Source organism: Kryptolebias marmoratus, linkage group LG1 (genome assembly GCF_001649575.2).
Source record: "Kryptolebias marmoratus isolate JLee-2015 linkage group LG1, ASM164957v2, whole genome shotgun sequence".
Taxonomy (NCBI): Eukaryota; Metazoa; Chordata; class Actinopteri; order Cyprinodontiformes; family Rivulidae; genus Kryptolebias; species Kryptolebias marmoratus.
The window spans coordinates 18,848,879-18,872,960 of record NC_051430.1 but is presented as its reverse complement, the minus strand read 5'-3'; the positions used below and the strand labels follow the sequence as shown (position 1 = coordinate 18,872,960).

Here is a 24,082-nt window from a genome sequence, read left to right as displayed (position 1 = left end):
AGTAGGGCGGGTCATGCCTCTGTAGACTTTTAAAAACTAGACTAATATTTTTTAAGTATCGATAATTAAAGATAACACACAGGCCACGACCGTCCTGATTAATTTCACTTTGTATGTAACTTTATATCTTAGCACTAATGAGCTTTTGTAGCGAGCGTCTGTCTTTTTAAAAAAAGACTACATTTCCCATGATGCACTTGTGTAACTGAACGTAAGTTACGCACGCACTTTCTATAAACTTGACCAGCGTGAGTATTTTCTTTCTATCCGACGTTAGGTTGACCTGGCTTCCTTTTCAGGCACTTCACGCCATACAGACACGGACCAGGGGTCCTGTAGCTATTTCTGCTCAACTGTGACATTATTAGTTACACCTGGGTAATGATTTTGTGTGTGTGTGTGCTACGTTGTAGTAATAAAAAAGGAACTGTCGAGCTGCGCGCGGGCAAGCTAGCTAAACATCGACACCACAACAAACAGCTAAAAGGGGGCTGGGCACTTTAACAGGTCGGTGTTTGAACTCTTTGTTTTTGCTTAACTTGAACAACGATCATGTTCAGTCTGGAGAGGAATTTCTTAGATTTGTATGCTAATGAATAACCAAACATTACTACGTCAACAGGGAACTTATCAACAGTCTGTAATGTAAAGCAGACAGCAGTGCATGACGTGCATAACGTTGCAGAAATGTATTTTTTTTAGCATGCTTGTATTAATTTAGATCTTTCAGATCAGCATCGTTTATAATTTTCAGCCTGTCATTTCAGAGTCTCCATATCCATGCATCCTCCTGCTCTTTCATCCAGTGACCTGGGGTTTCTGCCAGCCATGTATTCATTTCCAAGCACCACCAGCATGCCTGAGTTTGACTTCGATCCTCCAAATACAGCTGAAAACCTGGCAAACTCTGACAAGTATGTAGCTCATAGTGAAGTTCTCGAGATCATAAGTAACCTCTGAACCTTTCACAGAAATACGTGTAGTATATTGTAACCTAAAGGCAATGTTTCTGTCCTACAGCAGCTGGGAGACGAGACGGCTCAGGAAGCACAGGAGGCTGGATGATGAGTAAGTAAACAGTGCTTATTAAAACCACATTACAGGGAAATATTCTCACAGGAGCGTTAAAATGATTATGTTAATTCCATATCAGGGGTTGCAGTGCCAAAAAGAGGAAGTTAATGCCTGAGGCTGAGGTGGACCTTTCAGAGAGCAGCTGCCCTGCTTTGTCTGCGCAAGTCAGTCTCGCTCCCCCTCAGTCCTGCTCAGCACCTCAGAACTTCATTTTACCACAGCCCTCCTCTTCCCTGTCCCAGCCTGAGACGGAGAGCTCCTGCATGGACATAGAAGCAGCTCAGAGGAAACTGCAGGAGATCGAAGACAGGTATGGATCAGCTCTGACTACGTGAGATCAGACTACTTGTGTCTGCAACTAGCCACCCTGGAACTTATTGTATACAGAATAAACAAGACCGACAGGGGGAAAATTACAGGTCAGATTCCATCTCAAATCTTTTAGATAGCTTGACTATAGATATATGGTACATAAGCAGGAAAAATATGCTTAAAGGCTGTTAATGTCACTGACCTGAGTGATAAACTTGAATCCAGAAATGTATTAAATTACAAGGAATGTGTTAGAATGTGTTCTGTTCAAGGTTTTAAAAGAAATGCTCATACTGTACATTCAGCATGCATTTATTGAGATAAGGGGTATATGCCCTCTTACATCAAATAAACACTAAACTGACAGAACGTATAGCGCCTCTCTAGCCAATCAGTCCACTCAAAGCACTTTACAACACAATCTGTCCTCATTCACCCATCCACACACATTCATACAGCATTCTAATATATCTCGACAAAGATAACCTGAATAAATCATTCTATAGAGTCTAATCAAAGATTTAGATCTCATTCATACATTGATGGGGCACACATCGGTGTCTTACACAGGGACACTTCGACACGTGGCATACTGTCCTTTTGGAAGACTGCTTTAACCACTGAGTCACAGCTGTTGTTGTATGTTGTTGTATCACAGAATAACACTTGAAGATGACGATGAAGATGAAGATCTTGATGTAGAGCCAGCTCCAAGACGGCCAGTGCTGGTGATCTCAGACAGTCTGAAGGAGGGTCTGCAGTGTGGCATCAGTGACATCCTCCCTCAAACTGTGGCTCAATCTGTGTAGGTGACTCCTATTCAACTTTGGTAACTTCTTGATAATTTTTTTCCTACATATAATACTCTGAAAAACAAACACTCCTATTAACAAAAAGGAGAAAGGAGAGAAAAAGGAACTCTGGAGGATCTCTGTTTTAGGGTTTACGCTGTTGTCAGGAACAAACTGTTATTGAACCGGTTGAAGAAACCAGAAAATGAATCGTCTCCTCAACCAACTTTTCCCTCAAACTTCCAGGAGTCACTCAGGCATGGAGTTGGTGTTGTGGTGTCCTCCAGAAGATCCGTTCTGTCAGAGGCTGAAGGACTCATTACAGAAACAGCGTAAACAACAGACAGCATGCCGGCAGCCTCCGACCCCTTGTCCGTCTCCTAGCCCTCCCCTCAGCCCCTCCAGTCCTCCTGCAGACACAGCTTCTCCCCTGTACACTTTCCCTGCGGTCAACAGCTCTGCAGAGGAGGACATGGAAATTTTATGAGCTGTGCCAAAGTAAAAGACTGGACGACAGATCAAGCTGACCGGTCGTGTTGGGATAGCTGATCTCGTATTGATTGTGAGCAGCGTGTGCAACAGAGAATTTAGCACCCAGCCATTCAGTTTGTCTTCAGACAGGTGAGATATGTGAAGTGACCTAACTGGACAGTTTTATTCAGATGAATCATAAAAGTCTGAGACATTTTTATAACAGATAGATTTAACACTTGCTCTTAGAAATGAGGTATGTGTACATAGTTCTGGCCAGGATCATGCTGATGTAACGTGGATATGCCTCGTGTCTTTGTTCGACATCAGCGCCTGGATGTTTCACTTCAAACTTCTGTGAGTTGTTAACATAACACTAAAACGCCACTCAGATGTTTCCACAGCGTGACTTCCTGTTATTTGGTGATGGAAGAATAATCTTCCTCTATTGCGAATATGCCATCTGTGACCTGTGAGACGTTTTGACAGAACTAAAAGAAATGTTTTTGGGTTTGTTTGTTTTTTTCTTCATTTTTTTTAATGATTTACTTGAATTTTTACTTGTTACCAGAAGTGCAGCAAGCCATGAAGTGTTAATACTTTTTGTTTTGTAATAAAAAAAGAAGAGATTGTTTATACAGAAATTTTGGGCACCGGATTTTCCTTTTTACATTGCTTGAATTTTGTTAAAAATAAACAACTTCTTTAGAGCAAATTTATGATCCTTGTAACGTCAGAGTTTAAGTGTAAGAATCCAGCGCTGATGACTGTGGAAACGCCTTATCTAACTTCATACAGAGGAACATTCAGGTGTTATTTTTATCATGTGTAACTGTGATGTTAATGAAGCAATGACTCTGTCATTCACAGCATCTGGTTCCACTTTCAGGTGAATTACTCATCTGATAATTGAGTATTTAATAGTTAAACAGACACAGGTCCCACATCTCCTAATAGAAACGGTTTAAATACTTCTAAATCAAAAGCATACTTAACAAACTGACATTACATTTATAACGGCAGATAAACATTTTCATAAATTTGAAACCAATAGCAAATATTTTGGATGTACTTGAAAAAAAATGAAAGGCTACACAGGAGGCTAAAGGACCCGTCAGCTTTTTTTAGGTTATTTGACAAAACTCACATAATCCTCAGTCTCCACAGACATGTCAGCTCATCACTCATTCACAGTTTCATTATAACTATAGGCCATAAAATCTCACTCCCTCCGCTCAGAGGAATGTGACCTCAGTGCTGACATATGTCACTGTGACCTGCTCGTTAAATCCTCCTCACAGAATACCTTTCAAATACTGCTTTGGGACTTTTAGGGACATCAGATCACTGGTCGTGAGGCTTCGCTTCCTTTACTTGAGGTTGTCCTTAACGAGGTTGGCTCTGAATCTCAGCACCATCTTCAACCTGAGTGATCTGGGACGGACAGAGCAGTTTCAGGATTCTGAAATGATAAAACCTCAAAAGAAAAATAAGCCATTCATGGTAGTTATTGCTGTAGTTTAGTATGATTGGTGATCTCCACTAGAAACCATCTTGTAGAGTGACTGAAAAGACAAATTACGAACGAAAACCTAATCTTGAAAGAATGCGCTCACTTCTGTCAGACAGGATCCTGACATATTTAAAGCCACTGTCTGTGGTGGATTTGGAGTCCACAGGAAGGCCTGGTTTTCTCCTCGGAGCTGCTTCACTTTGCGCTGCAGGTAATGCAGGAGCTTTAATGAAGCCACGTCTGAGGGGACGTGAGCAGCTGCAGAGTCCGCCGTGTGAAGCCAGTGACAGCTCACGGCTTTCTGAGTTTCCTGATGGAAGGAAGAAAAAAAAGAGTTGTGTTCCCTTATTAAAAGAAGCTTAAAGGTAATGCTTACACAGAATCTACCTTTGCACCATGTGTCATTTCTCTCTCCGGCCTGACCTCTTGAGTCTTTGATGCTTTTCTGGGAAAAAAAAAATCAATTTCACACTTTAAAAGATTGCAACAGTGAGTAAATAATTAACAACACAAAGAAGGCGAGAGTAAATTGTACAGTTAATGTTACATCTACTGTATAGTTTTACCCTCATGTCACAGTGGGATGAGGTGAGATCATGCAGTTTTAAAGGAAGAACAGCTGGTTAGTTTGTGATTTATCATTTACAGACACAAAGACGTGTTACCTGCTCCTTATCAGCTTTGCCTTGCACCTGAGAAGGCAAACATAAAGTAAGCAGGAGAAATAATGTGGCTGTAAGTTGAAGGACAAAGTTTTTGTGTTGTCACCTCTCCAGTTCAGCTGTTAACTGTTCTTCAAAGCAGCACGCCAGGCGAGCTGCAGTCTGCTGCTTCCACCGAGCCATGCTCCCCTGAAGCTGCCTGTATATGGCAAGCCCTTTGTGTATTTATTCAGTGTCCTTGAGCTCAAGCATCATTGTTGCCCACTAATCTGCGACTACACTGCACCAGTTTCACATTTGCTCGCACTAGTTTCACAAACACTTCTACTAGTACGGCTTTTTTTGCCAACTTGTGCCCAACTAGTTGGAGCAGAAGTCATATTAGTCAGCCAAGGTGCTTCACTAGATGCTAAAAACCTCCAACTAGTTGGCTTTCCAACACACTAGTAGAACACTAGATCAAACTAGTCAATGATCTTGTCGTACAAGTTAACCAGTTTACATAGAAATCCTTTACATGTCAACTAGTCAACACAAATTATCCCCACTAGTTGTCTAGTTGACATGTTATAGTTGCACTAGTTAGCTAGTGAAGACATAAATAGCCTAGTTGACTTGCGAGCATTTTAGTGTTTACTAGTTGATTAGTTACAGTATTAGATCACACTATTCAATTAGTGTGCACACTTAACAGTCAACTAGTAGGCATAATTTGTGTTGACTAGTTAATGACACAATGGTTCACTAGTTTGGTCGACTGGTCCACTAGTGTGTTAAAAACAACTTTTTGACTACTAGTATAGCAAAACAGTTGACCGGTGTGACTTCTACTCCAAATAGTTAGACAAAAGTGCCACTAGTTGGCAAAAGATTTTACTAGTAAGACTGTTTATTGAACTAGTGCACCAAGGTGTTGAACTAGTGTGACCAAATGTGCAACTAGTGCAGTACAGTCACAAACAAGTGAGCACGAGGATGTGAAATAAATGAACAAAGGCCTGCCATACCTGAGCTCTAAGTCTTTGTCCTGCAGCTGTCTGCGGAGAGACGCTGCCGCTCCTCCTGACCCACTCTTATGAACACATTTCAGCCTGCTCAGCTCCTCAATGTGCTCCTGGAACAAATGTCACGAGTTAATAAAGTAATAATGGCTCCAGTCACGTGTTGTTTTTGTGATTTGTTCAAAAACTCAGCTTAAACGAGCCTGAGCTCAAACCTGAATGAGACGCGTCCTTAAAGAATTCAAAGCTCGATCCTTCTCAGCCTCCAGCTGTTGTCTTTGGATGCTCAATTCCTGTTCCTGAAAAAACAAACAAACATGAGCTTATAAACATGTATTTATGGATATTTAATGTAGGCTGTATGTGAATTTTAAACAATAACCTTCTCCTTTTTCAGCTGCTCATTTATGTGTTTCTGTGACTCCAGCTCCTGGTGAAGATGACTAATGAAGAACTTCAGCTGCTCACGTTTTGCTCTCAGGCATGGAAGAGCTTCAGCAAGAGTAAAACTGCACAACACAAAGGCATCAATTATCAAACTCGTGCCTAATTTCTTAACCAGATATTTGTTGGATGCAGGCAGGGGATCAAACAAGCCTCTGATGTAGCTCCTCGGCTCCTTGTTGGGCTCCAGTTTGCTCCACTAAGAGGTGCAGCTGTCGAGCCTCTGCTGTTAGCTGCTGCTCCATCTCAGCTGTGAATCGCCTATAGCTGCTTGTTCTCTCCTCCAGCATCGCCTGGAGTCGGTCTCGCTCCCTCACAGCCAGCTCAACCTCCTGCTGGAGCAGCAGCGCTGTTTCCTCACTCCGCTGTCATCACACACACACACACACCACAGCAAGTTAGCTTCTCCACAAGAGGTTTTTTTCCCTCTGTGTGTGTGTATGAATGAATGTGTGTTTTTCCTGCATCTGTGCCATTTGTGTGAGTGTTGCAAACTCAACCTGGTGCTTCTCTGCAACTCTTGCACTAGATTAAAATAAAATCATGTGGTAATCTTAAAGGCCGGATTAGATAAGAAACGTACAGTTTTAGGTTCCTGCTGTGATTTATCTCACTTCTCAAGTTCACTCCATCTTTGTCCTCTTCTGCTTCTTTAACCTAAAGTGAAAATGATGGATTCCTTCTTGTGATTTATGAATAAAAGTGACGTTAAAGCCAAGGTCCTTACCAGCAGTAAATGGGTTTGTTCCTGGGCTTCCTTCAGCTCCTTACAGTGCTGGGTTTTCAGGTGCTGCAGCTCCCTCTTCAGGTCATCTCTTTCTGTTAGCAAAGACCCACATTGCTCCTTTAATCCTGACAGCTGCAGCTCTTTCTGGGCCAAAGCTGCGTCCGGCATTCCCACTCCGATCCTACATTCTCCCACTTCATGCCGTGGCTCGCTCACTTGAACCTGCAGCGTCTCGCAGTCGGAGTGACAAAAGCACAAGTAACACATGCAACCCTTTGACCCAAAATAATTCAGTATGTAAAATGGAAATAAATACAGATTGCAAATCAGTGAATCCCTTCTATTAAGGGTTTGATTTAATACACATATTTACATTTCATGCAGATTTCCAGGGTATTTTGATACAGGTTGCAGAGAAAATGTAGATTCCTCTGATATCTTTCACTAATTCGATGACAGAAAGAGTTACCTCCTGCTGCTCAAATCTGTGAATCTGTTTTTCCAGACCAGCACATCTGTTTCTCAGTGAGCGCTCAGCCTCTGAGGCCCTGTGGAGCTCCTCACAAGTCTCCTCCAGCTTCTGCTTGAAGAAAAAAGTAAATAATAAAATGTATAAACTACACATTTCTATGACAAAGAAACAAATATGCTCCTCTGGTTTTTACATTTTGTATGCCTACATAATGAACTGAAGACTATTATGGGTGTAAAAATATATCACATAACAGTCAAATAATATCTTTGACTGAGATATTTAGTTTAGTAATCTGAACCAAATCTGTGAACTTTACAGACAAACAGAGAACAATAATCTTTTTTAGCACTGATTGAAATACTTTTTTTTCTGATTTGGTTGCAAACTGTATTAGGGAAATGATCATGTGTGTTTTGGTTTCTAAATGACAACCATTAGTTCTAAAATAAATCTGCAGCAATGCTTTGCCTCTTGCAGGAAGTCGATCCTCTCTCTTGCTCGTCGCTGCTCAGTAAATAATTCAGTTTTGGCGCAGTCCAGCTGTCGCTCCATCTCCTCAAACTCCAGCACTGATATGACGGCTGCGCTCTGCTTGTGGATCGGTGGAGAAATGAAAAGTGTAAAACACTAAGAACAGAGTGATATTTAGGCTCAGACCGGGTCTTAGTACCGTCTTCATGCAGGATCCTTCCTTCAGAGTCTGTTTCTGTCGACGCAGAGTTGTTAAAGGTTCTTCATGGTTCTGAACCTGAGGAAGACGAGACTCTCTCTGCCTCTGCAGCTGCTGGAGCTGGAAGCTACAACAAAAACAGGTTTAACTTTAACATTTAAGAAACATTGTTGTTGTTTTTTACAGAGAAGTTTATATTTGTATAAAGCAGTAAGATTTTATTTTGTACCTCACAGACTCTTTCTCTGCTCTGGTGTCTCTCAGAACCGACTCCAGAGTCCTCTTCTCCTGCTCTGCACTGAGCTGCTCCAAGCGCTGCATGGCATGCTGGGAGATAAATACACTGAACATTAGCTAAGACCTCTCAGATCTAAGTTTTATTTAACAACTGTGGTGAAGTTTTACCTTGTTTTTCTGCTGGAGCTCAGAGAGGCAGAGCTCAGCATCTTTTACCTGCATTCTCTTCAGCTTTAGCTTCTCCTCCTCCTCCTCACATTTCTGAACCAAACAGAAACGAGCAAAACGGTTTGTGTGCGTGAGGATTCAAACGAAACAAGAGAAGTGTGAACGCTGACTGCTGAAATACACTGAAGAAGCTCAAACTGAAGCAGAATGGTAGCGAAAACCTAAAAGGAGCTTCAGAAGGTAAAACTAGAGAAGTATGGTGAAACAATAAAACCCAAAGTTACGGCACCCATGTCCTGAATGAGCTAAAGGTTTTGACATATGAATGATTAAAATAGCACAAAGTGAGCAGAAGTGAAACAGGAAAAGCACATCATTATCACACAATGATCTAATGTCTACATCAGGAGGTTCTTTCTTACTTTTTCAAGGTTTAAAAGTTGCTCCTTCATTTTCTTCCAGCCTGACTGCATCTCTGACATCCTCCTGAGGGAATCCTGTGAGGATTCTTCCTCCGTGCCCTCATTATCCCTCAGAGAACGCAGGAGTCTGGGACACAAAAAACACTCTGAAGAGGTTTCACAACCAAAGGAGTTAAAATGCACAGTGAAGGTTAAAACGATTCCTTTTACCTGCAGGTTTTTCTCCTGTTCCGGTGAGTTTTCTGAGCAGAAGGATCTTGGTTTTGTCCTTCAGATGGACTCCTCACTTTGTAAGCACAGAAACAATCTGTCTTTGTTTAACGATGTGGAGCAAAAAGAAATACACAACCAGATGTTGCTTTACCTGCTGCAGACTGAGGATCGCCTATTTCTGCTTGAGTGGTGGTGTCGGAGTCACTGTCGGTGGACAAAGAGTCAAAACTCCTCACAGGATCTGCTGGAACAGAACCAGGAAGCTTAAACCACTGATTGAAGTGAACAAACATTCCTGCAAATGTAGAGTTATGCATATTTTAGCACCTGGCAAACATCTGGGCTCAGGAGAACAGCTGGGACTGTGGATTGTGTTTTCATGGTTTGTTACAACATCTGTTCTGTAAAAGACTGAAAGGATGCAAACAAACAACACAAACTAAGTTTTATTGGCTATGATTTAGACCAGTGGTTCTAAAAGTTGGGGTCAGGGACTCTCTTGGGCCCTGAAACATCAATTTAGGAATCTTGCAGTGGTTTCTCAGAATTAAATGATTGACTACAACATTCTTGCTTTTTTGCTGTTGTTAGAAAAGAAAATAGTTTGTGTAGCTATAAATAGAGAAAAATAGTCTGTCTGCTTTCATTTTGTCATTTTCTGATCAACTTAAATACCAACATTTAGAAGCTAAAAACAGTCAGGGGTCACACGTCTTTGCTGCTGTTATTTTGTGGGTCAGAAGCTGAAAGGTTTAGAAACCACTGATTTAGACTGCAATGAGAGACACCTTTTATTTGACTGTGACCAGACTCCCAATGTCTCATAAAGTGTCCCTGCTGTGGGGCTAACAACGATAATCTGTAAATTTTAGTGCAATCTGACCATTCCATGCTGCAGGAGAAAGAGAACAGAGGTGTAAGATTTCATTTTAGCCATTTTTGTCTTATTTGTTGTTTTAGACTAAAAGGGACAGGATCTTTAAAATGGTAGGGTAAGACCTTGGAGACAAACAGTCAAGCAGTCTGGATCAAAAAGTGTGAACACACAGGTGTCAAATGGGATGGCAGGTGATTCTCATTTACATCTCTAGGCTACATACCTTCGTCATAATCTCCAAGTTTCTGCAATGTGTTGCTTCTTCCTCTTGCTTCCTCATTAATTGGTGACACATTTACTCCACAGTTACATTTTCTCTGAGGGGGCCTGTTTGACTGGGAACAGTGATCCATCACTGTTTCCGCTGTCTGAGACCCTCTCCTGTCAACACTCGATCCGTTCTGATCGCTCAGGTCAGTGTCACCGTCGGCCTTATCCTCCTTGTTTAGTTGTTCCACACTGTCCGATGGAGACAAGTCAACCATCTCCTCCCGGAAGCACCGGACGAAGTCCTCGGTGCAGATACTGTCCGAAGGAGGACGGGTCTCAGCGATCGCTCCTTCCTTCCAGGCGTCTCCAAGAAGCCTCTCAAGCCTCCAGATGACCTGTTCCCTTTGAGACTCACCTTCCTCTGTGTCACTTGTGCTTCTGTCCATGATTTGCTTCATGGTTTCCCTGTGACTGACAGAACCCCCCCAGCAGCCTACAGTATCCTCTGAAATAAAGAAGAGGAGATATTTGGAGTTTTTAGCTGCAGGAGAAACTGAAACCTGCTGCATTAAGGAGGTATCACTCTTGTTTTAAATGACTAGTAACTGAGAATCAGGGCTTTGATATCACATTGCTCACTGGTTCATAAATACATCATTGTTTCACTTTTAAACATTTATTAAGGGTGCCATTGCAGAAGCATTGAAGCTCCACTATTAATATTTTAGTCCCGTTTTATTGTCACGCAGCTTTGAGAATAACCTTCAAATTATAACTAAAACATGAGGCTCCATCAGGAATTGTGTGTTTTGACTTGTGGCACCAGTATGTTGCACAAAGTAAACAAAATCTGAAACAAAACAAAAAAAACAACTTGTGTGATGGAAAAAAAAAAATGAAGGTCAGTTGGATTTTGGTGAAACACATGAGAAATCCAAGTCCTCTTCGGAGCTTCTGTAAGTCTTGGAAGTCATATGCTTGTCGACAGCATATAAAAACAGTTTTAGAGGACAGTTTTTTTATGCAGTGGTACAGATTTTAAAACATTACCAGAGGCTATCTCCACTATTGAAGCGTGCATCAAATCGAGACAAAACATGGACGTGCCACTGGTTTGAGTTGTACTCCCAAGTCCTGCACCTTTGCTTGAAGAGTGACTCCACATCTGCAAACAAATCATTTTTTAATTGCACATGCTAAAAACAAAAAACACAGTACATACTGACAAACAAGTGGACAGTAGGCAACCTGCAGTTGTTCCAGCTGTGCATCCATTGCATCGAAGAGGAGGTCACAGTGGTCCGGTTTGTGGGGCAGAGAATCCCATCTGAGCAAACTGCTGTCTTCATTCACATCTTAGAGGAAAGACAAGAGGTAAACATGAGCTGCAGCTCTGCAAGAAATGAAATATGAGATGCTTCTAACCCTTCTGACCAGTATACAGAAGGTTGTCAGCGTCCTCTCCATTTCTGTCCGTCTCCTCGTAGCCAGCCATGTCCTGAATCCAGAGACAAATGTGGAGATATTTAGGAAAGCAGCATGAACCAGGGGTCAAAGTTGATCGGGGAGTCGTGCTCACGGGGGGAGGAGAGGGGGCCATTTTGTTGACAAGTTGTCTGGGAAACCAAGTTGGTTTGTTTTGTTGGCAGACGTTTTCACTAAGGGGAATAAAACGGTCTTCCTTTCTGTCTCTGCCACTCCCCAAAGTGAATATTCACGTCATATCTGTGAAAGTGAAGCCCTTTTAAACACGCCATTAAAAGATTTTCCTCACATGTGTTTAACTCTTTTTGTCTCCAAGCTTAAAATAAAAACATTGAACAGTATTTGTATCCCTTTGTCAGGTAAGACAGTTTCCACTCATAGTGTTCAGTGAAGTTTACGTTTTAAATCTGCAAGAAACAGCAATTAGTCCGTCTGGTTGAAAATTCCCTGTCAGCCAAATTCACACTCATGTCATTTTCACGATGATAAGACAAATAAAAAATAAAAGATATCGCATTTAAAACCAAATATATCACATTTTACCAGCATCGTCCGCGTCCCGTAACTTCCTTTCAGCAGACAAAGTGAGGAAACTCTCCGCCTGATGAGCTCCACTCCTTTGTCGTTGTTGGAGTACAACTGCTGCCACTGCCGTTTCCATGGTAACCTGATTGATGGGAGCTTCAGGTTACCCTGGAAACAGTTAAACAGCTCAGAGTACACGCTCGGCTGTAAAGTGATTTAAAATGTTGGGACAAGTAAAATAAAAGTCTTTTTAACTCTCAAAGCTACACATCTAAAACCTCAAACTGATTTATAAAGCTAAGGTACCACTTTCCTAGTTTATCATTTTATTTTGGTTCTTGTCTTAAGTAGGTTTACATACTTTAATGTTATTTTTAACATTGTTCTAAAACTTTTTTTTATCAATCTAAAAGGGACAGAGAACGTAAAAATTTTAATTCACTGAAACTTTACCCAAGAGAAGTCAAACAAAATCTATTTTTCACAGAATTTTACAGGAGAAGTAATAAATTCTATTGCTAAATCTTTGCTTTTTATCAATTATATTAGGCTTGTTTTATCCAAAAACAGTAACTTTACCTCACAGAACACCTCAAAGCTCCTTCTTTTACTCATGGCTGTCAGAGTAAGTGTTGAAATGCTTCAGTTCTGTAAGGCTGACTATGCGTTTTGACAAAAAACTGAGATATTTTCAAGGAGAACGGGCTGCCAAAGGGGTAAAGACCTTAAAAAAACACTTTAAAACAGACAAATATCCAGTGTCAACAATAACAGCTTTATTTATCTTCTTTTTCCATTACTGTGTCTTTGTTGTTCTTTAAATACAATGTTATCAGAGTAGAAATTTACGGAAAAAAATACACAATTTATCATAATAAAATAAAAAAAAAGAATTTTAATTTTATTTGAATTTGCAGTTATGCCTGAATACACCAGTGTACATCTGAGGAGTGAAGGCAGGTCCATCACCTTTCGTTTTTCTGGTACCAGGTTGCTGCTGTCTCATTAACTTCAACCATCAATGTCACAACTCGCTCACTGTAAAGCCGTGAGTCACAGCCCACAGAGGAACAGGGTCCAGGTGAGACGAGGCAAGAAAAAAAACTCCCAAAATAAAATAAAATACAGCAGAGCAGCACTCATTTAGGAGGGAAATGTGCGTCATATTTAGACACAAACCATCTCCATTACTACGCCTGAAAACAGTATGACCCACACACGAGCAGGAAGACGTCGGAACAGAAAATAAAAGCATAAAAAATAAATCTAAAATCATAATCTAATCAGACGCGTGTCAGGAGGTTTACTGGAACCCTCTGGGATGGGGAAGGCAGATGAAAAGGTTGTTTTTGTTACTGTATCTAGAAATACTCTGATCCAATCCATGAATATGTAAAACAATCTAAAAAAACCATTAAACTTCTAGTAAAATTCAAATAGAATCTCATTAAATTTTTTATTTGTACACCTTTTTGCCACCATTCTGCACATGGTGATGCAGAAGTAACTGCAAAGAGGGATTCTTTAAAAAAAAAAAAAAAGCACAGAAGAAACTTGCTGCACGTTTCCAAAAAGTGAAAGTGCACACAACCTCTAATTATCTTTATGTACATGTTAATAAAAGTGTTTGTTTGGAGCTAAATAAGATCAAAACCAAAGTGAAGTCCAAATTTTACAACAACTGATTCTAGTTTTCTTGTCAGTGTTCAGTAAAAAGCAAGCAGCAGCTTTGATTAGCATTAACACATTGAAAAGGGGGAAAACTAATTTATTTATTTTAATAATAAAAGGTGAAACATTTCCTTAATTCACCTGTAAAGGAGGGAAAATACTAAATATTATATACTTGTTTAATACAGTAAAAATACTTTTTTTGGTGTGCGCTTTAAAGTTAGACCTGTGAAAATGAATACTATTCATTTTGTATTTGAGAAAAGACATGGCTACGGTTTCATATTAGTCAAAATAATAATTATTAAAAATACTGACATAAAAGCCATATTTACATTTTGATTTCTACTATTTGGACACCTTTTTAAAGACATCTTCTTGTACCAGTTTTCTATGTGCTTGAGTGTTATTCTTTGTAACGGTTAGGTGAATTAATTAAATATTGTTAGTCCTTTTATATAACAGTGGTATAAAAATGAGCAGAGAAAAGCAACAACATTATCTGGAAATGATCAGCATCGATTCCTAATTCTGACAGATTTTAGTGGGAATTAGGTGCCAAACCTCTTTAATCCACACAAGAAGTTAATTTTCAAGTTTATAATAATAATAAATGGGTTAAAATAAAATAAAAATGTGAATAAATGAGGATGTTCACGTCTGGACAGAGCCTCTTGTTTAAGTCTTTGTGCCAAGTTGAACGGCTGCATGAAGCTTCACACACCAACAGATGTAACAGAGCTACATCTTATTTGAGCTAATTCAAATAAGATGTTTTAATTTAGTTTGGTACATTTTAGATAAAATTCTGAAAAAAGCTACAATATTTAGGTGCTAGATCATACTGTGTTTATGACAAATAAAATCCAAAAATCAATTAAAACATTAAATATAAATGGGAAATCAAGCATCTTTGTGTGCAAAAATACCACAAATCAACATTCATTTCATTATGAAATCATCAGTTTGATGATAATAATCATCTCACATTTTCAAACTAAAACTCCTCTTCACTGTCAAAGAAACCCCCAATAAAAAAAGTTAAAAAAAACATCCTAATTGCAAGGAATTTCCTTCCTTCCTTATACACTTCACATTTTTCACATTAAACTCAGACTCCTTCAAACTACGTTAAGCATGTTATGATAGTTTTTGGCCAAATCACAGGTGCTTCAGGGTTAACTTTGTTTTTTTTTTGTTTGTTTACAGAATCAATCAGGAATTTAAAAAAAAAATCAGTTCACTGCAAACCCTCCAGGCTCACTCAGTCTTTTCTGTACAGATAACTTCATCCATAGATTAGTAGTAGCTATTCTTCATTTTACAATATCAGTGGTTTTTTTATCACAAAATATTCACACAAATCAACTAGATGGTTGGTACGATACCTCCAGCCATAAATTCTACATTCCTAACAATAATTACAAAAAAATACGAACTCATTTTTAAAACTCTTGTCACTGTGGACTCGTAGTGCACAGGTCAGGGGACTCGTTCCCTTCTTCAGTCAGTAAAAGGCCAAAGACTCTGGGTGCCTCTGTGAGCTGATCCCAGATCAGCGAGTCCACAAACGGGAGCAGCAGTCCTCAGTGGCCGCAGCTGACCGCACAGTGGGGCGCTACAGGAACCAGCCCTGTCTGCTCCTATAACCTTTGACCTCCCCCCGTCAGCTGAGTCCACTCAGACCTCCTCAGAGAGCCCGCTCCGGTCTCACACACAGAGGCGCTGTCAGAGCGACCGCTCACTGACTAGGATGAGGACTTTAGGAGACATGGCGCTGGCTGCGCTGGGAGGTAATTAATGAATATTTCAGTGATGAGATGCAGCTGATTTATTTTTGTACAATCAGACAATCAGTGAGAATGATTGCAGTCAAAGTGGTCACCAAGGATGTTGCTAAGAGAAAAGGATGAGGTGAAGTGAATGTACAGACAGAAACATCAACTTCTACAGCCTGGAAAAGGTGAAGTGGTGTAAACATCCTTTTCCGGTCTAAACGATGTCATTTTACTTTTGCTATATCACTTTATTTTCCCCCCACCTCAATCATCAGGCTAACTCCTGTAACTACCTCAAGACCCCTTGGTTGAGAATCCCTGCTCTGGCCAGCCACAGTAAAAAAAACTCTCCAGGTTTTCATGGAGGTTCCTAACTCTGAATATATCTGAAACACGTCTGGACGGCCTAATTAAACCAAAGCGTAGAGGCGACCGCGAGTCAAAGAATGAATGGTAAGAAGTCCTATAACACACAGAGACTGGCTGTCAAACAGAATAATTACGTCCACGTACGATTAGAATGAATTTAATAAAATCCAGATGAAATCAATGTCTGCCATGTTTCATTAGTTTAGAGGAACCAGCTGCTGCTCTATGAGCGGAGATTGATGGCCTAATTCAACATTTTTTATTACTGTGGAGAAACAAAGTGTTGAAAATGAAATATTATATTTGAAATGTACAGAATTTGTACAATAAATATTAACTTGTAGAATAATCAGAGAACTCTAAACCAGCTCTTTATTGGGTCAGATTTTAAGCTGCATATGACAGATTGGATTTTCTTCAATTTTAAACTGTTTAAATCAATGGTTTTTTTTCTGAACTGTATTTTATCCCCAATCATCTTCTCATAATAACATCTGAGTTGGTTTTTTTCTTACACTTACTGAGAGATTTTTAGACAGAAAACCTACAAATCTTCCTTTTTTTGTTCTTTCTTTCTTTGGGGAACATTAGAAGTCATTGCTATCTTTTCAATCAAAACAAATTAGGAGCTAATTGAAGATTTATACATAAAACCTGGATTAATCTGAGCTGCACTAAATGAAATAGAAAGTAAAACCATTTGTTTTGCAGCTATGAATAAAGTTCCATACGCATTCAACACTGTTGAGTTTCTATGTGGCTCTTTATGACTTTAGTCTAATAAGCACTTTGGATCACCCTGCTGCTGAAAAGTGCTATATAAATAAATTTCGCTTCACTTCACTTAATCATGAGCTGGTTTGAGAGGAGTTTCATTATAAAACTGTAATGGAGTAAACTCAGGAAAGTGCATTGTGGGTATAATCTGCAGGAGCAGCAGAGCATCGGGACTGTGCAGGTGCCTTCATTTAAAGACTGCTCAGGGAACGCCCTGCCTTTTATTTTTTTTCTCCAAAGTAAAAACAAAATGACATTTGGAGGTACTGTGTAATCTGAGATTGTGTGAATGACACACACACTCACACACACACTCATGCTCTCAGAGGTCCACGTGGCACTCATAAACCAGCTATGTTCCACTGCCTGCAGACCAGAGACGGAGCAGCTCCCCGTCCGATGAGGGTGGTGAGCTCCTGGGTTAGTAGATGTCAGGACACATGCTCCAGTCCTGTTGCTCCTTTGCCTCCCAGTAACCTCCCTTGTAAACAAAGTTTGTCTCTCCAGTAACTGAGTTCCTCCTCTGATGGAACCACAACGGCTGGTAGCCTTCGTATTCTCTACCTGGGGGGAGAAACACAGATGTTTTACACAGATGTTTTTACTTCATTGTCTTGAGAAGACACAATTGCAGGTGATTCAGGACAAAGAAAAAAAGTATTTCATAAAAGTATAAATGAGAAGCAGTCTGTTTCTGTGCACTGCATTTGAGAAAAGTCCAAATGCAAACCAAGCTGCAACAAGTTCAACAGAAAAACAGAAGAGCAAAGAAAATAATGATCAGTTATCAGGATTCTCTGAACTGAATATTTTATTTGTTTCTTACAAAACAGCAAACAAGTCAAAACAAAGATGAAACTTGTTTTCTGATGGTGGAGCACTGTAATAGTGTAATAACTTACACTCAGTACAGTGGCTCATAAAGTGTTTCCCTTCAAATAAACATTTAAGTTAGATGAACAAAGTTTGTATTAACTGGACAAGTCCAACTAAAAAGTGCTCTACTAGATAAATAAAATGGCTTCTTTGAATGAAGTGCAAATTAATGAGCTGCTACTGTGGCTTGACTAAAGCACAATGAGCATACTTACTGTATATTAAAGCTATCTGAGGCCTGGTCTGGGTGAAAATGTTACATGTATGCAAGAAAAAAAGTCAGGAGATTTATTCAAGGATGACATGAGAGTGGCATCATGCACTTCCCATACAGAGGCAGAGCACACAGAGAACACACAAGAACGGTATGTGTGAGTGTGTGTGATGCACAACAAACCCTCACTCACCAGAGTCATAATCACACTCTGACCATCAACAGAGAGAGGAAAAGAAAGACAAGTCATGGGTACATTGAATACAAGCTGGCCTGCATACAACACAAACACAGGATGTAAAACTCCCACTGAGGGTTCTGATCAGACAGCTCTCAAAATGGTCAGGCTCTCAACAGTTAAACCATGTGATTCAGCCGCAGCTGCTACAGAAAATAACCCTGCGGTGTCTGGGAATCGAACGCGTTCACCATTCCATACCTTCATCCAGTGCGTCCGTGGCCTCTGCTTCCCTCTTTCTTCTCGCAGCTCTTTGTTTCTCTTCCAGCCGTTGTTTTTCCGCGTTCGCTTCGTCCCACCTGCCGTCCTCCATCAGCCTCTGGTCCGGTCGCAGACGGCTGTCCGTCAGCGCCACGTCTTCTTCCAGCTCATTCAGAGTCAGAGCCAGAGCTGAGAAGTAGTACATGTTCTCAGCATTTTCCCTGAAGCAAGAAAGAAAGGACCAGAGTTACATTGTGCTGTCTTAAAATCAATAGTATCGATCCAACTTTTACACAACAGCTGTGACTCATATATTGCAGTTTTTTGATTTATGAAACAGATGAGAAAAGCTTACGGTAAAGGATACTTCTTCCATAGGAGTTTGGGGGACAAAGTCTGATAGACTGTCTTCTGCTTTCCCTCTGATCCGCTGCCCCCTCGACTGCTCTGAATGATCTTGGAGCTTTCTATTTTGTCATCCCAAGTACCAGAGAGGATGTAATGAGCCTGGCCCCCACTGTCTGCCACCACACCTGTCACCTGCAGTAAAAAACAAAAACAAGTCAGAGATGGAATGGAGGTCCAAAACGATGGGACACTGTAGCCTTTTCTCCTTGCACAGGCAAGAACAATACTTAACACTGTATTAAGTTTTCTCAGATCAAACATTTAGGCCTAAATTTATATAACTATTATAGTTTCACTTATTGTAAACTAAGTAATAAACATTTGTTGGTGCAGTCCAGCAGGAGGCAGCATCACACAAATTACTCAGTATCACAAAGTGTAGAAAAACAAAAGGCTTTACCTTTCGTGGAACATCTCTGGAGAAATAACTGTACGGTGAGAACTTCAGCTGGCAGGTCTCCTTTGTCTTGTGATTCACAATCTCAATGTCTCCCGACTGCACAAACATACAGAGAATAATGAGGAAAAAAAACACGTAGACAGAATTACAACTTTTTCAAACAGGTACGTTTTCCAATCAGGTCAATCATCAGCTAGAAGATGGGAAAAATTGTCTTTTTTATTTTGTTTAGGCGTGTAGTATCAAAGACTAATTGCAACCTAGTTTTAGGTTTTAATTAGTTTATTAGTTCATCTTTTTGCTGCTGTACAGTAAGATGTGGCTCTTACTGTTCACCTTTGTGATCTAACAAGAGACCATGCAGATGCTTTGGTCAACTAGAGCTTCTGCTGAGCAAAGATGCCCCCGAGTGTTGTCTGTATATAATCCTGCAACACATGCATAAAGTTTAAGATAGATAAAGAGTGAAACAAGAAACATTTCCGGCTTCGGCACAGCACCATGCCTTACAAAGTGTCAAATGTTTGCAGCATCTGTCAGACATGATGTTAAAATTGAGAGCATGGTCGCCATGTCAACCAGATAAAAACGTTTCTGTTGCCGTGCTTGTTTCTAATTATATATTCACAAGACGTGACTAAAGTGGAGGCTCCGTTTTTAAGATGGGTGACCAGGAGTTGTGTTACAGCAGGGTCAAACCCTCAACCTCTCTGTGAAGTCCAAACCAAGGAACTTTAGAAGGGACAACTGATCGTTTTACTTCTGTTTGAGGAGGATTAATGTTGTTGTTGCTTTGTTGTGAACACCGGGTCAGTTCATTACGTTTTCAGGGACGCTTAAGAGGTTAACAAAGAAGTGGGTGTCTTGTCCAGATGGACTACATGTGCAGTTTGGACTTGGAAAAGGCACAAGACCTCATCTTTCAGGTGTGCTGTGGGGGTTGCCTCAGGAGTTTGGTTAACCAGGTCTCTGCTACAGGCCATTTTGTCCATGTCTTATAACAGCATACTGCTGATTCACCTGGGCAGAAATAAACCAGTCTTTATCTGAGAGGATGTCCATTCTGACAGCATTTCAGTAAGGATCTGCAGCTGTAATGTTTACTTCGCTCGGGATCTCCATTTTTCAGCCTCTATGGGTGATGTGGTCTTGTATTTAAAAAAGCAAGGTTGTGGTTTGGAAGTTTAGATTGGTGTGAAACGGCCAGTAGGAGAATTTGCACCTTTCAAGTCACATTCTTAAACAAAGGGGTCTGGACTTCAAGCTTAGTGTTGGAGGAGCTGGAGAACGAGGATCAAGATTAGCAGAATGAATGGATGGATTTACTGTTAGTGCCACAGTTACCCTGTCTTGTTTTGGTGTATGACTGATAATGCTGTCTGGTGGTAGTTTGTAGTTTAATATGAAGTGTTTTTGGCTGACCTTGCATAAAATACACAATATTTTAAGATTTTCTAAATAGCTCAGAGCTGATCTATATTCCTCTTTGTGTTCATCCAAGTTTCTTTGAAAACAAACAGATAAACCTACAGGCAGATTGATGTCATAGAAACGAGCAGAAACCATAAAATTTAAAAACATAGAAAATTAAAAAAAAAACAAAGAAAAAGAATTACACTTTCAGAAAAGGACACAATGGCATATGTGACGTCTATCTTGCTCACTGCCTCCCCCTGTGTGTCTGGGCCGTTGTTCAGAAAAGAGAAAGCTGTCATTTTAAATTGTTATTTGGGATCAAAGCTTAAGACAAATCCCCAGAGATTGAGGAGCACCAGAGTCATGGCTTTTTGTCTGAATCCCTTATTTACAGCCTTCTACCCTGCTGGTCTGACCCTCCTACTTTTACCACACTAAAAATAAGATGTTTTTGAGGCACTACGAAAGGTCAGGGGCACTAAGGCAGAAGGTTGGGAGATATGGATGCATGGTTATCACTGAGACGAGCTCATAAACACACCTGGTCAATCCAGAGTTTTCCCACAATGATGTTGTGCACCGTGGAGGTGACTTTTCTCCACACGTAGTGGTTCCCACTGGAGTGGAACTGCAGGTGAATGGCACCTGGGGACACATGAACACAACACTATCAGAGGAAAAAGTCATAACAATCAGCTGTGAACAGGAAAGGGACTACAACTGAATCAAAATCGTCTTACATATACATGCTTTCCATGGGGCCAATTTTATCTGCTTATAAGATCTAAACCTGAATGATTTGTCTGTTTCCTCAAAAAAGATTATTTCCACTTTTTTCCCTTTGATATTGATTCTAATAACAACTAACAACAACTGTATGATACAAGCAAGAGAAGTCATGTAAATATCATCTTTCATCTGGTCTTTTTTCTATCATATCTCCCATTTCTACGAGCCTACCAACCCACGCTCTTTGTTCAAAAAGCAACGTGAAAATTAAAATTGTTATTTTTGATTTATTGAGAAAAGCATAAAATCACTACAAAAACTTTTTCCCCCTCAGCTTCTAAATTTAGGTATTCATTTACAAGACACATAGGGGGCACTGCTGTGCATTAAAAATGTATGAGTGTTTGCTCCAAAAAGGTCAGAACGACTTTTGTTTTAAAGACTATTTTCTGCATTAGCAATGATTTTTAGTGTAGTCTTGTTGTTCAAATATTATAACAATCACCTCAACAGCACACACTCATGAGAAACTGTGCCACAACCATATTACAAAATAGAAAAAAACAGCACAAGGCTCCAGTGAGAGTAAAAGTCATGAAAGCCATGTTATCCCGGTCTGCAGCCATAATCCATCTCTGCAGCAGCCAGCAGTGAAAAACCACTTCAGAACCAGCTCCTCTCGTTCTCTTCTAAACTGCAGCGGTGCAGTTTAATGCCTGATGGATACAGCTGAGGTTGCACTGACTCTCACCATAATCACAACCAGAACCAAACTGTTAGTCTTATTTCATAGATCAGGAACTGCAGATGGTTATAATGCAAAATTAGTCAACAAAAATCATTCTCATGACGACCTTTCGGCAGCTCGGTACAATACAGCCTCTATTTACAGATAATGCTGTAGAGCACATTCAGTGACGCATGTACACTCCAGGCATTGTCCTGCACCTTGGTTAGTTCAGTAAGAAACAACAAACAATTACTTTTTCTATGTTAACACAGAGAAGTTATCAGTTGCAGTCTATCATAATGATTTCTTGGAAGTTAAGAAAATTAGGGAATTTTCTACATTTAAACTGGTAAGCATAACTTTGCCCACTCATTAATTAAACAAAACTCTAATACAGAAGTATATTTGATTCTTTTTTTTATTTTTCATGAAAATGCCTATAAATAAATCCCTGAAATATCTGTGACTTTTACTTTATTGAGTGTATATAACCTTCCAATAAGAGCTCCGGTTAGCAAGCTGCTCAGCTGAACGTAAAATGACTTACCCAGAGGCATAATGGAGAGGTATTTGCCACGGAACTTGCTGGCGATGGTGATTTCCTGCCACAAGGTCCAGCCTCTTTGGGAAATCACATGATGTGCAGCTGCAGGGGGGTGATGGCTTACCTGGGCGGAAATAAGGACAGCATGGAAAATATGTTCATGCATTAGAATACACATCCAAGTTTTTTTTTTACAAACGCAGTCTGACATCAGTTTGAGAGCCAAATGTGTGCAAGCCCTTTGGGGACATTTTCCTATGGATATGCTATTACCTGCTCACACAGTGAGCGGTAGCCAAATTCCTCCAGGCGATCAAGCTCATAGGTCTCGCCTAGGAGGGGGTTGAAAGGCTTGGCTGTCCGGTGGACCGTGGTGGAGTAGGAGGAGACGGAGAAGGCCGCGACCAGGCACATCTGCTCCAGAGATGATTCGCATCGCGCCGCCTTGTCTAGGAGCTCGTGATACTCCAGGTCCTCGGAAAGACGCTGCAGCATCGACAGCGGCTCGTTGAAGTTCACCTGAAGGGAAGATCAAGAATCGAAATTCATAAAATGTAATCCACGCAGATTTATGTTAGCTTGTCAGCAAATACTGCAAATGGAACATGACTCGTGGACTCACAGGCATGGGGATTTTAGAGAGCTCCTTGCCGATGCAGTTCTTCATGATGCTCCATAAATTGAGGGAGTAATTGGGCTTGTCTGGGATACGAGTCCGCCTTTGTCTGCGAGGTTGCAGCTCCTTTCCTGACACATCATTACAGCTTGGAGACATCTGGGATTTGGCGAGGCAAAAGGAGTGGGAGGACAAGTTTGAGAAAATATTTTTCAGTTTTATGAATCGAGTTTCAGTATGCTGCCTGACACAGCAGACAGGACAGACAGAGCAGGAAACAAAAAGGAAGAGCACAAGAAAGGAACAGATCTCTGAATTGAAATTAAGATCTAGTGGAATGATGCAACTGTACCACTCCAGAGGGGTGACAACAAGAGGGCAGGAAAAACAGAAATAGCGTGTGTACAACTCTCACTGTGAGAAGAGCGAGTGCAAATGTTATACAAGTAAATCAATGAAGTGTGAGCTTTGCAGAGACACAGATGGAACTGAAATTTATAAGAGTCCGCAGCATTTACAAATGTCAGATGTATTAGTCACACTTGTTAGGAAGACAAACACTTACGGGGTCGTCCTGGTTCCAGTCGCTGGCCTGGCCTCCGCTTGCTCCACTCAAATTGCTCTGGGATCGCCTGAAATTCAATGAAAATTTGTTTTTTTGTTTTTTTTTGTCAACGAGCACTGAGCAAAACGAACCGTAAAGCTGTCCTGTCGATTTAGTTTCCCTTCTAAAACTACAAACACCCCAGACTTGCAAAGGAGGGATGAAATTACTGGGTATTTCAGCTGAATGCTGTCTACCAGCTGTGTTTGTCTTGATGGCGCTGCTGGACTTGAG

At 40.5% G+C, this 24,082-nt stretch overlaps 3 protein-coding genes across 9 annotated transcripts in view; 1 reads left to right on the top strand and 2 right to left on the bottom strand.

Moving 5' to 3' along the window:
- The first annotated feature begins 234 nt into the window (after positions 1–234).
- Positions 235–3,292, top strand: ccdc117 (coiled-coil domain containing 117). Of its 6 annotated transcripts, none has more exons than XM_017413646.3 (6): positions 235–378; positions 768–914; positions 1,021–1,068; positions 1,154–1,384; positions 2,045–2,191; positions 2,424–3,292. In XM_017413646.3, exons 2-6 carry the CDS (start codon positions 781–783, stop codon positions 2,662–2,664), a joined length of 801 nt encoding a protein of 266 aa, XP_017269135.1. In that variant the 5' UTR covers positions 235–378; positions 768–780; the 3' UTR covers positions 2,665–3,292. The 6 variants fall into 6 exon arrangements, with proteins under 6 accessions (XP_017269135.1, XP_037834859.1, XP_017269138.1 ...); XM_037978931.1 differs by having other exon boundaries at positions 235–507; positions 807–914; positions 1,024–1,068; XM_017413649.3 differs by having other exon boundaries at positions 235–507; positions 807–914.
- Positions 2,521–11,959, bottom strand: si:ch211-102c2.8 (rho-associated protein kinase 2). Its single transcript, XM_037977257.1, has 23 exons — positions 11,847–11,959; positions 11,702–11,765; positions 11,516–11,622; positions 11,318–11,432; positions 10,281–10,772; positions 9,508–9,591; positions 9,332–9,421; positions 9,178–9,253; positions 8,968–9,094; positions 8,546–8,638; positions 8,370–8,467; positions 8,141–8,267; positions 7,939–8,058; positions 7,465–7,575; positions 6,996–7,217; positions 6,207–6,467; positions 6,040–6,123; positions 5,831–5,937; positions 4,930–5,022; positions 4,827–4,853; positions 4,549–4,606; positions 4,265–4,471; positions 2,521–4,082 (listed from the first exon to the last, which is right to left on the bottom strand). Exons 1-23 carry the CDS (start codon positions 11,865–11,867, stop codon positions 4,035–4,037), a joined length of 2,832 nt encoding a protein of 943 aa, XP_037833185.1. The 5' UTR covers positions 11,868–11,959; the 3' UTR covers positions 2,521–4,034.
- A 1,072-nt stretch (positions 11,960–13,031) lies between these two features.
- si:ch211-106a19.1 (uncharacterized protein LOC561797 homolog) overlaps positions 13,032–24,082 on the bottom strand; it is a 44,128-nt gene continuing 33,077 nt past the window's right edge. Inside the window, exons 6-14 of one of the 2 annotated variants that reach the window (XM_017413840.3) lie at positions 23,810–23,876; positions 23,251–23,403; positions 22,902–23,147; positions 22,632–22,752; positions 21,167–21,270; positions 19,210–19,305; positions 18,757–18,941; positions 18,402–18,622; positions 13,032–17,436 (exon numbers count right to left, since the gene is read on the bottom strand). In XM_017413840.3, the coding sequence (XP_017269329.1) occupies positions 17,294–17,436; positions 18,402–18,622; positions 18,757–18,941; positions 19,210–19,305; positions 21,167–21,270; positions 22,632–22,752; positions 22,902–23,147; positions 23,251–23,403; positions 23,810–23,876 (1,336 nt within the window). In that variant the 3' untranslated portion in view covers positions 13,032–17,293. Of the gene's footprint in view, positions 17,437–17,483; positions 18,174–18,401; positions 18,623–18,756; positions 18,942–19,209; positions 19,306–21,166; positions 21,271–22,631; positions 22,753–22,901; positions 23,148–23,250; positions 23,404–23,809; positions 23,877–24,082 lie in introns of those variants that run through there. The other variant, XM_037976399.1, reaches the window with a different exon arrangement.

What these genes read in the sequence shown, in the direction of transcription:
- ccdc117 (XM_017413646.3), top strand. Translation starts at nt 781, where the DNA reads ATGCATCCTCCTGCTCTTTCATCCAGTGACCTGGGGTTTCTGCCAGCC. An exon ending in CACAGGAGGCTGGATGATGA is followed by an intron (nt 1,069 to 1,153) that starts GTAAGTAAACAG and finishes ATTCCATATCAG; the next exon opens with GGGTTGCAGTGCCAAAAAGA. An exon ending in CAAACTGTGGCTCAATCTGT is followed by an intron (nt 2,192 to 2,423) that starts GTAGGTGACTCC and finishes TCAAACTTCCAG; the next exon opens with GAGTCACTCAGGCATGGAGT.
- si:ch211-102c2.8 (XM_037977257.1), bottom strand. Translation starts at nt 11,867, where the DNA reads ATGGCCCCCTCTCCTCCCCCC. An exon ending in TGACAACCTTCTGTATACTG is followed by an intron (nt 11,623 to 11,701) that starts GTCAGAAGGGTT and finishes CTTTCCTCTAAG; the next exon opens with ATGTGAATGAAGACAGCAGT. An exon ending in GACAAAGACTTAGAGCTCAG is followed by an intron (nt 5,023 to 5,830) that starts GTATGGCAGGCC and finishes TGCCATATACAG; the next exon opens with GCAGCTTCAGGGGAGCATGG.